This window comes from Micropterus dolomieu, linkage group LG01 (assembly GCF_021292245.1).
Source record: "Micropterus dolomieu isolate WLL.071019.BEF.003 ecotype Adirondacks linkage group LG01, ASM2129224v1, whole genome shotgun sequence".
In the NCBI taxonomy this organism is placed as follows: Eukaryota; Metazoa; Chordata; class Actinopteri; order Centrarchiformes; family Centrarchidae; genus Micropterus; species Micropterus dolomieu.
This window is the reverse complement of record NC_060150.1, coordinates 34,431,369-34,444,070: the sequence shown is the minus strand read 5'-3', so window position 1 is coordinate 34,444,070 and position 12,702 is coordinate 34,431,369. Positions and strand designations below refer to the sequence as shown.

Here is a 12,702-nt window from a genome sequence, read left to right as displayed (position 1 = left end):
TTTCTATACCCCCGCCCCCGCCCCCCCCCACCCCCCCCAAAAAAAGGGGTCACTTTATTGAATTGTTTCACCTCGGGCAGGAAGCTACCCGCTTCCCCTCACCATGGCTTCCAACTTCAACGACATAGTCAAACAGGGATACGTGAGGATACGGAGTAAGAAACTGGGGGTGAGTAGGCTACTGTTGCACTTGCTGTGTAGCGCGATGCTGGAGGAAAGGAGGAAGGAGGAGGTGGTGGTTGTGCAGGAGGAGGAGGAAGAGGAGTTCCAGTTGTTTCAGGGACGGCTGGATTAAGAAAGAGGCTTTAATTGCTCCATAGGCAGCCGTCCTGCTGTGAGCTCTTCAAGAGGAAAAACAGATTAGAGCAGCACGAACTGCGGCCAAGTTTCTCTCAGTGCATTGTGCAAAACAAAAAAACAACAAAAAACAACAAAACACTTCTGCACATACTGAGATTTTGGCAAAGTCTAGATGATTGACAGCTGCTGTCATGTGCAGATCTCCCCTCAGCCTGAACCTTTGTTTTTGCTTTGTAGCCTGTGGCTTTATTTTCATTGAGAAAGTTAGGCTACATCTTGTTTTCTGACTGTGTCAGAGTTTAGGCAGATGGCACATCTTTTCAACCAGAGCTGTAGTTAAAGAAAAAAAAGGGGGCAGAAAGAGGTACAAACTGCTATAGTAAATAGCTAATTGTATTATGTTGCACAGACCACACCAGAGCATACTGAGTCTAATAAGGTGACTCACAATTGAGCACCACAGGCTATTATAAGTCTCTTTATTGCAGTGCATATTAACACCATGTTTATGGATTCTAGGAAGGACAACATAATAGCAAATCTGGGAATGTCGTTTATCACTGTACAAATTGCCTGGAAGTCAGCCTGTTATCAGTACTGTACTTTAACTCTCTTTCGGCCATGATGAATTAATCACAGTACTGAAAAGTCTCAATGAAACCAACTGATTGGGTGTGATGACAGCCCTTCAATGCCTTGATTATGGATTTACTTTGAGCAAGGAGGGAGGGAAAAAATGGCTTGACTGCTTAAATTGAAATGGAATGATATATTTTCAATTACGGGTGCCTTATTTTCTGACTCATAAAGCCATCTGCTTTTGTTCATACTTCCAGCTCATTACTCTAGAGCGGGCACACTCCCTCTCTTGTGATAAAGTGTGATGATGGAGGCTAATGATGTCTGCCTCCTCACATCATCACCTGGCTTCATCAAAGCTATTCTGCTTTTGTTTGCCGCTACCGAGTCTATCTGTGATTACTCTTAAAGAGTGATTGTTTTTGAGTAAGAGAAACCTTTGCTGGTATAACAAATGAAAGAGCAAGACATTTGTAGTTGTTAACATGCAAATGAGCCTGCTCACATGCAGTTGGCTCAGTTTATTTACTTCTTGTATTATTGCTATTAGCTAGGTGCATTCGGAAAAAAAGAGTGTGTGTGTGTGTGTGTGTGTGTGTGTGTGTGTGTGTGTGTGTGTGTGTGTGAGGGGGGAGCCTATGACTTTGCAAAGCAAGTGAGGATCGTGTGCCGTGTTGGCTGTGCTCGTGGTATGGATGCCATATCGCTGCCAGCTCCACATCTCATCCTGCTGTTTGTGGAGAAAAGCAGTTTGTGTCCCGATCGCCCACTCCCTCAGCCCTCCACCGCACGCTGCTGTTTCATCATAGAAAAGCCATGCTGCGATGGCCTCAGAGGACCCCGGTGTGGGTAGATAGAAAGCATTTATCCATCCACACTAGGGTTAGTTATTCCAGGCCAATTCTCATTCTGAATCAGTTAGAAGAAAAAACAACAACGAAATGCAGCAGGAATGGGTATCTGTATGCCTGAATCAACAGGTACTGTGATCTTTTTCTGTGGGGAAAAAAAAACACCTCATCAGTGCTAAGTGGCGTAATTTCAAGTGTTTTGTGTTGTGTTTTGAGAGAGATGAAAATCCAAATGTGTGACGGAAACACACATGCGTGGGCTGTCTGGAAAGATACACATCTGTGTGGAGAGGAATAATACTTGGAGTTGGCTAAAATCCAAAAAAGTGTTAATTTGCAGCCTGATCCCAAACATCAAATTTAAATTTATTATTTTTATTTTTACAGTTTTTGATGAGTCAACAGCTCAATCATGTGTACGGCTGAAGAGAGACTTTAGGCGTCATAATCCTGATACATTGTACATTGATTTAGTAACATGGACAGGGAGACGCACTAGCCTCTTTGCTTCTTAGGATTCCTCGTCACTAAAATGCACCCTGTAGCGAGGGCTGCTGGGTATTGTTTGAAATGTTTCAGTACTTTCTGATATGATCCCTGATTTTCATTATTGGTTCTAAAACAAAACTTCTTTGACCCCTTCCTTTAAGACATATAAGATTTTTTGAGAAAGAAAAGATTATTTTTATTATTGATTACTTTTTTTAAATGCATGGATTAAATGTTTGGGCTATACACTACTTTATTAGTCATATACAATATAGCCTAATGATTCATTTAAACAACAAAGAAATGATTAATTTTGTTCTTATAATATTTTAATATATATTTTTTGATTTAATCTCCCAATGAAATAATGTGCTGTTTGCTTTTGCATATTTAAAAACACAGAGACAGGAAGGGACTTGTTGCAGATATTGATTGGCATTTACAGTAGCCAATAGCGCTGAATGTGCGTTATGCCCCACGCTTTCAGTGAGTAAACAATACGGCCAGACCAGGACTGAACACAGCCTCCGAAACCGACAGAGGCCAATTTTGACGATAGGGAATAACGTTACAAGACCAAGGTTTTCTTCCTGGGTTGGACTGTTTGCACCCCGGGGCTGACTCAGCTAATAAAGGACAGCTAGCAGCACTGCTAACCGAGCTAACTAGCTACAGACACAGACACATACAGTTAGCGGTTTAGCAAAAAGTAAAGGTATCTGTCCATCAGCAAACTCTGTAAATCATCTTGGTACTATATTCCCTGTCTGTCTCTGTGTTCTGTCCCGTCATGCCGTGTTTACTGGGAGCGCCGCTCACTGATGTTATCCTGGCCTGAAAACCTCCAGTGCTTGAGTAGAGGTGTAATGTTAAACACAAATCACTCCCCAAGTGCTCCGAGCTCCCAGTCCAGGCTGATTCAGATGACCACTAGGCTAACTGAGCTAATTATAACAGCAGTTCCCCTTCGAGGGAACTTGAAATGCGTCGGTGACGACACTATGGGAACCCCTCTGGGCGTGGCAGGGCTGAATTATGAATGAAACTACTCCAATCCTATTGGTGTTGCTAGAACAGTAGCGTGTGACGCCGGCACACAGGAAACATTAGCTTCTTTCTATTCAGCAGGCACTCTGAGTATGTTTGGAAGCTCCACTATCGAGAACGTTGTTGTCTTACCTGGAAGTCCTGACGAAGCAGTAGAGACCATGTCTGGTAATCAGTTCCGACAATGTGTTTTTCCATGCCCACGCTACATCGCGGCTGGGAAGACTCATGAGATGTGTGTTTCCTGTCTGGGGATGTCGCACGCCCAGGCAGCTCTCGAGGGGGCTGCCTGCGGCCATGGCGAGGCCTGGTCCCTGAGGGTGCTGAGGTCTCGTGCGGCTCTCTTTTTGGAAGACGGTCGGATGCGCTCTCACTGTGGCTCAGGCCCCGCGGTTGCTGAGGCGTTGTGGCGGCTACGGTCATGGGGATCGCAGTGTGATATCTCCGAGGGCGTCGGCACGGCTGAGGCCTTTTTCCGGTCCTCGTCTGCTGACTCCGCCTCCTCTCTTCCCCGTTCGGGAGCCCATTTCTCGGCTTCTCCCGCCCGAGGTATGAGTCTGGAGAGGCTTGCACAGTCTGATTCTGAGGAGCTAGACGTGCTTAGCATCATGGAGGATGAGTTCCGGGAGCCGGGCCGACGTCATCAGTCCGCGCCCAGCTATGAGAGGCGGGGCAGGAGCCGCGGGCCGGCAGTAACCTCAATGAGCATTTCTGCAGCCTGAGCGCCACCCCAGCGTCGATCCTTGCCATTTCTTTCCTGCCAGACCAAGAGAAAAAAAAATAAAAATAAGCTGCTCTGCACGGCTGACTGCGTCTCCTCTGCTGGACTACAGCAGCGTGACAGAAACTAAGCAGCACGGCTTTGGAACGATGCCTCGGGTGGAGGAAGCGCTCGCGAGCTATCTTTCTCCCACCCTCGCTTCATTCCTTCAGACACCGGCGCTCCCCACCAAGCCGTGTCGGACGACATCCGCTTTGGTGGGCAAGGCCTACATTGCAGCGGGTCGAGCTGGTGCAAGCCTGCACACTATGGCCATCTTGCAGGCGTACCAGGCCAATCTTCTCAAAGACTGTGACCTAGGGGGAGGTCCCTCTGAGGAGGACCTGACTGAGCTCCGTAGAGCTACGGACTTAACACTCTGCCCACAGACGGCCCGTTCCATGGGCCGCTCCATGGCAGCATTGGTGGCTACGGAGCGCCATCTGTGGCTCAACCTCTCGGGCATCCAGGGGAAGGAGAAGGCTTTTCTCCTGGATGTGCCCCTCTCTCCTACTGGCCTGTTTGGTGAGGCAGTGGATGCTGTCGTCAGCAGGTTTAAGCTCGCTAAAACGCAGGGAGAGGCGTTTGAGCAATATCTCCCCCAGCTGAAGAGAGACGAGTTCAGCCCTCGTCTAACTCCTACCGCCGGAGCCAGAAGCGAAGCGTCGCTTCCCTTAGTCCCCCTCAACAAACCTGGGATGCGAGGCGGTGCTCTCGCCCACAGCCCCCCGAGAAGACGGGTCTGAGGACCGTCATTCAGTCTCGGCGGGCTCGGGGAAAGAGGTCTTGAGGTTTCGAGTAGGGGGGCTCAACGACGATGCGGGCCCACCTGTCTCCCGCACGCGTCGAGTCCATTTTGTCGTCAGTGACCAGAGTGCAGTTAGGCCGCGCCATCACTGTGAAACACTTTCAGAGGGTGTTGGGTCTCCTGGCAGCAGCGTCCAGTATAAATACCTGGACTACTGCACATGAGAGCCCTGCAGTGGTGGCTAAAATCCAAGGGATTCTCCCCGAGGGGAAATCCGCTCCGTCTGATACGGGTTACGAGCAGGTGCCTTCGTTCCCTGTCTGTATGGAGGAAATCTTGGTTCCTGTCCCAAGGGCCCGTGTTGGGAGCAATCTGTCGCCGAACAATTATTTCGACAGACGCCTCACTCACGGGATGGGGCATGGTCATGGACGGCCACATTGTGAGAGGCTCCTGGCAGGAGCATCATTTCTCCTGGCACATAAATTGCCTGGAAATGTCGGCGGTATTCAGAGCTCTGAGGAGTTTCCTGCCCGCCCTCCGCGGTCGCCACGTCCTTGTCAGAATTGACAATACGGCAGTGGTGGCCTATTTTAATCACCGGGGGGGTCTGTGCTCACGCCCGTTATGCAAACTGGCACATCAGATCCTCCTGTGGTCCCAGCAGAGACTGCTGTCCCTCAGAGCAATGTACGTCCCTGGGACCCAGAATCAGGGAGCAGACCTGCTGTCGAGACAGGGGCTGAGGCCCGGGGAATGGAGACTCCACCCCGAGGTGGTGGAGTTATTATGCGAAAAGTTCGGCCCCATAGACGTGGACTTGTTTGCGTCTTGAGAGACTACGCACTGTCCCCTGTGGTTCTCCCTCTCGCTGGATGCCATGGTGCAGACGTGGCAGAGGCTGCGTCTGTACGCTTTTCTGGAGCGGGTCCGTCAGGACGGCGTCAGCCTACTACTAGTACCCCCGTTTTGGCTGGCATGAGTGTGGTTCTCGGATTTAATATCGCTCCTGGAGGGCCCGCCCTGGCAGGTCCCTCTGAGGAGAGACCTGCTGTCCCAGGCGGAGGGCCGGATCTTCGCAGGGGCGTCGCTCCAGGATTTGTGTGACGCGGCTGGCTGGGCCCCCCCTCACACTTTCATCCGGTTTTACAGTCTGGACCTTCCTTCTGCACCCAGCACCCGTGCGCTCTCCTCCTAGTCGTGCCGTCAGGTTCTGCACGCTGGGGGCAGGCGGGGTTTCGGCGCGGCCTAAGTGGGTATCTCGTTCCCATAGTGTCGTCACCGACGCAGTTCGAGTTCGCTCGAAGGGGAACGTCTCGGGTTACGTATGTAACCCTTGTTCCCCGAGAAGGGGAACGAGACACTGCGTCGGTCCGCCACACCTCACCCAGCCTGGAGTGCCTTGCTTCATAGAAAAGGGCTAATGTATCCTGTGTGCGGGCGTGCTTATATACGCCTCCGGTTACGCCGTCACACGCTACCGTTCTAGCAACACCAATAAGATTGGAGTAGTTTCATTCAATAATTCATAATCCTCAATCTACTAATTAACTTAAGTTGCGTTTCGACCAAAAGAACTATACCCCGAAACTAGGAACTCACTCACTGGAACTCACTGCGTTTCCACCGAAGGGACCAGGGTCTAAATTTATTTCTAGGGTCTTTATTTTACCACCCAAAAAGTACCTGCTTGGGGGTAGTATCGAAAGTACTTTGGGGGGTCGGGGATTGCCTTGCAGTGAATTTCTGAATGGGAGAGTAGAGGCTACTGGCTTTAAATCGAGCGTGTCGGCTATTTTTCTACTCCTCTCTTGTTGACCGTTGTTTGCAAACCAATAAATCACAATCAACAGCCAGATAGCACACAAGTCTCGCTGATCGCCTGAGATCGTACGTCGGCATTAAATGTATTGCTTGGAAACAGCAGCAAGTGTGCAGCGGTGTGTTTACAGCGAACAGCTGATGGAGTTACGCTAAATACTGGATCCGAAGTTGTCGTCTTAAGTTTTCATCAGTCAGGAAGTTTTTACACAGAGCCGAAGTCTGTCTCCTCTTATCCAAAACAAGCGGAACAGCTGATTACAATAATAAAGCTCGTTAAAAAAATCACGTTCCTCTGACGCTCAGGCTACACAGGCGTGAGTCTGGCCAGCTGATCTTCAGCTCTTGTCGGCTGGAAATGTTTTAATAACCTTACATTTTTGTGTTGCTTTCTCTCACTCGTACAACAATTTTCCCTAAATCCAAAACACAATTACTGTGAGTCAAACAAGTAAACAATATGACAAAAACCATCCAGTAGAACTGCAGCGATTATTTTCATTACAGATGAATCTGCTGATTCTTTTCATGATTGATTGATTCATTGTTTACTTTGTAAAATGTCTGGAAATTTTGCCAAAGCCCAGCTTCAGATCTTGTTTTGCTAGTCAACAGTGTGAAAGTCAGATATATTCACTTTACTATCACAGGAGAAGAAGAAAAGCACCAAGACCCCACAGTGGGGAAGCTGGATCCAGACAATAGATCAGAATAATTACACATTAACTTTTTGTTAAATCGACTAATCGTTTCAGCTTTCAGTTTTCTGAGACTTTTTGCTGGGCTATCCAGGGCTGCAGACACATTTCAGATAGGTACCAACTAAAGTACTGAGGTTCAAGACCGGGCCCTACCTGTCAGAGTAACTGGCTGTACCTTCTCAGCTGGTGTTTTAGGCCAGAAAGTTCCTGGGTGTTTTCCTCCTCATGTGATGATTTTTTTTAATGTTTTCTTTTTTGTGTGCTTTAAAGGTCTCTCAAATATCACATATCAAGACTTTGCATCACAGTTGACCTTCTAATGCTCCCGCCTCTGTCTCTATTGTATTGCTGTGCCTTTTTGAAATGTATTATACATAATTTTTCATTAGAAAAGCAGTACAGTCCAATGGTTCTCTTTATGCGATATGTGTTAAAGTGGCCACACACAACAGCTTCGGCTGAGCTCATCAGCATCCGTCAGTGTGATTGGCTCATTTTCAAACCCCATCATGTGTGAAGGTTGAGGCCACGAGGTCAGGTCTGTGTTCTGCCGAGTAATCAAAATTACCAACCGGGGCACTTTCTCTTCTGTTTTTTCTCTTTTTCCTCGGACCTTTGTTTTCTCTTTCCACCAACAAGAAAGGCAACGATTTCCTACATTAGCCAACTTCTTTGTCTCTTTTTTGGCTGAGGAGACAAGGGTGCAGTGTTCTTGAATGCACAAGTAGTCTTTTCTCCCCTTTCCTTTCTCACAATCCCCTCCTCTTCCTCACCTCTCCACCCAACCCCTCCTCCTCTGCCCACATCTCACCTGTACTCCCCACACTCTCTGATCTCTTCTCCTCTATTTTATCTCCATCTCTTTTCTTCCCCTTTATCTGGCCATCTACCTCACCTCCTGCCCCCTTTCTCTCTCACCTTTCTCTCCTTCACTGGTTTTGCAGACAGCTGAGAGACTGAGCACAAAAGCATCCTATTCATCACCCCACGCTGCACCCTCCATAACCCCAACAGGCTATTCCCCCCGACACTGTGCAAAGGCAGACGCACACACACACATGCACACAAAACTCGGTTGGTTCGCCATTGAAGAATTGGCACACACATGCACCCGACAAACAAGTAAACAATCTGCTGCCAGAGAACAGTGTGTGGATTCTCAATTAATTTTAATCCTGTGGCTTTGTACCATACAGTATTTTTTTCAACTACATGGAGACAAACTAAATGCTCACAGGAGCCAAAAAAAAACTAACGAGTGTCTCTGCACAGAGAAAACACATCATATCTGCAAGTGTCTAAGAAACAGCAGTAGTGATATTGCCATCACCCACGCAGTTCTTCCTTTCTCCCTCCCGGGGTGAAAAAAAAACAGCTGATGCTATCAACGGGATGGACTCCTCTTGACGAGCTGAATAACATGACCTTTGAGTAATTTGTGTGTCAGCCTCAGCCTCCCAGGTACACATTTCCCAGGTTAAGGATCACTGTGGTAAAGAGAAAAGGTCAGCTGTTGAATATTTCTCCCCGTCTGCGTCTGTCCAACTTAACAAAAAAATGGTCAATTTAAGTTTGCTGCAGGTGAGTCTGCCTGCCATTCAGCCTCTCCATTCACAAACATGGTGTGACACTTCAAAGGAGCTGTAGATCAGATGTTGGCTTCGAGGTAGATATGTAATATTTTACGAGACCCCAGAGCGCTTCACACATAGACTTCACACTTAAATAGCTTCTTGTTAAAATGATATTTCCTACCACAGTAACACCACAGTATTATTACCCATAGCAATAATACCTGCAATAAACTCAACGTTAAATTGTTTTACATAAAAACAAATGTGCAGTAACAACAGGGGCAGAAGAAAAAGAAGGATTTTACTTCATTCCAGTTATTTAAAGTGGTTATAACTAACATTTGTATATTAACAATAGCTCTAGCTCTAAAAAACCCACTGTGCACCAAACAGCAGACATACAAAGTTAGCATTTAGCTGGTGAAGTGGATTTAGCAGATCTTTATCATTACACACATTTGATCAAGTGTTATATAAAGATATTGGTGATAGCCGCTTTAAAAATCAGATGACAGTCATATTTATGAAGGCTAGACCACCTTACCTTGTATTCTCCCAGATTTTGGTGCCCAATAGCAGACCAAATCCCCAAATTCCCCTTCCAGCTCACTGTTGATATTTTGAAACTGAGACAGTGAGCTGTGTTGATTTTTTAAAGCACCAACAGTGAGCTAGAATACATTTTGGAGATTCAGAGGTGCTGTTGAACATCCTAAAATCAGGGGGTGTGCCATTGTGCTGGACAGCAACTGGTTTAACTTCTGCCTGATCTTCTTTAAATTCAAGCTCAAGTTAAAATATAACTTTCTGAAACATATACATATAATTTATATATAATAAACAATAATGTAATTCGTAATAGTAAGAATAAAATTGAAAGGGGAAAAGTTGTACTCTGTCATCTAAGTGCAGTTATGAGAGCGCCTTGGTCAAACCAGGAAATGTCAAAGCAAAAAAACCTATTAAAAATGCATTACGTCCGGTCCAGAATGAGGAGTGAAAATACAATCAGCCAAAAGTACGGATGTAAACAAATAATCAGTAAACCAATAATCGGAGCTGCAGACTGAGAGTTTAAGTAATTCATCATCCAAACACAAAGATATCATTTGCAAGAAGATGGTTTACTCTCCTGTTTATAGACTCACAGAAGTGATGCAGGGTTTTAAAATTACTTTTTCTACCAGTGAACCATTTTGCAATCTTCGGCATGCATACAGTTTGTTTAGGGGAAAATAACCCTTCTGTATTGTAAGGACTGAAAAAACAAGTGACAACTACTGTGGCTGAGTAGTTATTGGATTCTTACCACCTTTAGTCGTGTAGGAAGGTTTGAGGGAAGTTTAAGTGGCCGCAATACAGCAGACAGTAAGGAATACTGGTAATTCGTTGTGAGTATTTGAACACATTATATGGTGTAATACTCCTACCAGCTATACTGGCTCTGTGGTTAGACACTAATTGTGAATGTTTACTCATGAGATAAATGTGAAATTCATACATTTTTCCATCTTTGCTCTACTGGGGAAGAAATGAGGTTCTGTATGTAAATAGTACAGTTGGAAAACGAATTCAATTTTGAGCTGAAAAGAAAGCTATTTTGATAGATAGATCGATCAATTGTTTTAGCAAACGCACCAAACACTCTCGGGTTTCAGCTTCTCAAATGTGAAGATCCACTGTTTTTCTTTTGTTTGATATCAACAACTGAGTTTTAGAGACTTGGTCGGACAACACAATCAATTTGAAGAGATCGCCTGGTGCCGAAGGAAAATGAAATGAGCATTTAGTCACAATCTTGACAGACTAAACGATCCATTTAATAAGTGATGAATAGAAATAATAATTGCAACATACATTTAGCTGACACTTTTATCCAAAGTGACTTACAAGGTCGCACGCCTCTGGAGCAACTAGGGGTTAAGTGTCTTGCTCAGGGACACATTGGTGGGTGTTACGGTGGGGAATTGAACCAAGGTCTCTCACACCAAAGGCAAGTTTCTTATCCACTACGCCATCACCACCCCCTGGCAGATTAATGAAAATTATCATTAGTTTTCATCATCATTTTGACTGTTAAATTGCATGTACCTGTACACCAAATATATATACATTTATCCATTCACGTATATACATTTTGTCGTAAATTTGAGGCCTGCAGTACACAACTTTCAAGACTTTTAATTGTAATTAAAGGTAATCCACCACAAAGTGACTTCTCAGAGGGGATGCCTCAACTTGGACTCCAACTATTTAGAAAGATTTCATCTGTAGAAAGAAAAAAACGAGACCTTTGATACCACTGAGTCTGGTGCTAAGCTTGCAGTTTCCAGTGGACCGATAAAGACATTAATGGTGCAGATAAAACATTTTCTAGCCATTAAATATGAAGACAAAATCAGGAGTTATTACTCTTAAAGTACTTTTCTGGACCCCATGGTGCTCTCCTCCCATCTCTGTCTACAGATAAAACAATTATTAAACTGTGTTATCCCTCTTTTGTCTCACTCAGCTGTTTTTGACCTACAAGTGGGTATTTGTGCTCAGTGACCAGTGGCCTTTATACGTGGATGGCATGTATTGTGATGGTGTGTGGGTATGTTCCCCCTTTTGTTGGCGCACAAGCACCCACCAAAGCAGAAGCAAAGCAGCGGAGAACAATGTGTCTATTGTCCAAGATGGCACAGCCATTTAAGATAGGATCTTGCCACTTTCATGCACTCACTATTAACAATGACAGGCTGTCCAAAATAGTGGACATCAAGAGAGTTTTCACCCCATGAACTGTACTTGTCAGTGGAGCGTAGAAAAGATAGTCAGTTATGTTAGACTGGTAGCAACTGAGACTTTCGAACAACATGGATATATGTGACTTGGCGTCATGAAAAAAAATCAGATTTTATCAATAAGCAAATTATTAGATTCGTACATACAGTGGCCACAATTAGCTGTGCTCTCCACTCCGGCTTTCTGATTGCCAAATAGAAATTGAAACTGTAGCAGATTGAGGATTTTTAACATGCCCAGTTTTGTTTATGATTTTATTTGTGCCTTGTGGGTGCATGTAGCCTACTTTTCAGCTCCTCTTGTGATAGATGTTTTCAGACTTGGTGCATTAATTCACAGACATGCAGGGCTATGCATTGTGTGGTCATTTCCTTTGGTTTTCATCAGCTTCCTCCATCAGACAAAGACCTGAAGACGAATTACCAGCTCTTATTGGCTCTGATGAATTGTGTGTCTAGCAGGATATGGGAACAACAGCCCAACAGTCGTTATTCACAGTGAAAAATGTGCCTCTATTATATAGCCGCTTTCATAAATAAATCTCTGCCGGGACTCCACTTCACATCCATTTCACATCATTGATTCCCGTTGTTCCTAATTATCAGAGAAGCTTTTTGTCATGAACAGGGACAAGTGTTGTTATTAGTAGTTAGTAATGTCTGAAACCCAATTCATTAAGTATTGCACCATAAAAAGACTTGGGGTTAATAATGCTCCATTGTATCAACACTCTTTTCTTGCCCTCACTCATAGCCATGCATTCAAAACACCAGACAGGACCATACTTTCAATACTTTTGTTTCCGTCTCTTCTGTCTTGCTTCTGTCTCACTGCCTGAAATCCATCCACAAACACGTTACACCAGGCTGTCCCTGTCCGTAACTACATTGTGTTCCCAATGTTTTCTAATGAGCTGCTTTGTAAAGTGCAAAGTTCTCTAATCCTATTTGGGGGAGAAGTCACAGCTCAGTAGAAGAAGACTCTCTTCATGGCTGTTTAATATTTCCAATCCCCACAGACCCTGCACCCTGACAACAGACTAGAC

General features: G+C 45.3%; 1 protein-coding gene across 1 annotated transcript in view; it reads left to right on the top strand.

Moving 5' to 3' along the window:
• The first annotated feature begins 42 nt into the window (after nucleotides 1-42).
• The window catches only part of dok6 (docking protein 6), a 36,777-nt gene continuing 24,117 nt past the window's right edge, over nucleotides 43-12,702 (top strand). Inside the window, exon 1 of the mRNA XM_046066318.1 lies at nucleotides 43-169. Within this exon, the coding sequence (XP_045922274.1) occupies nucleotides 104-169 (66 nt within the window). The 5' untranslated portion in view covers nucleotides 43-103. The remainder of the gene's footprint in view (nucleotides 170-12,702) is intronic.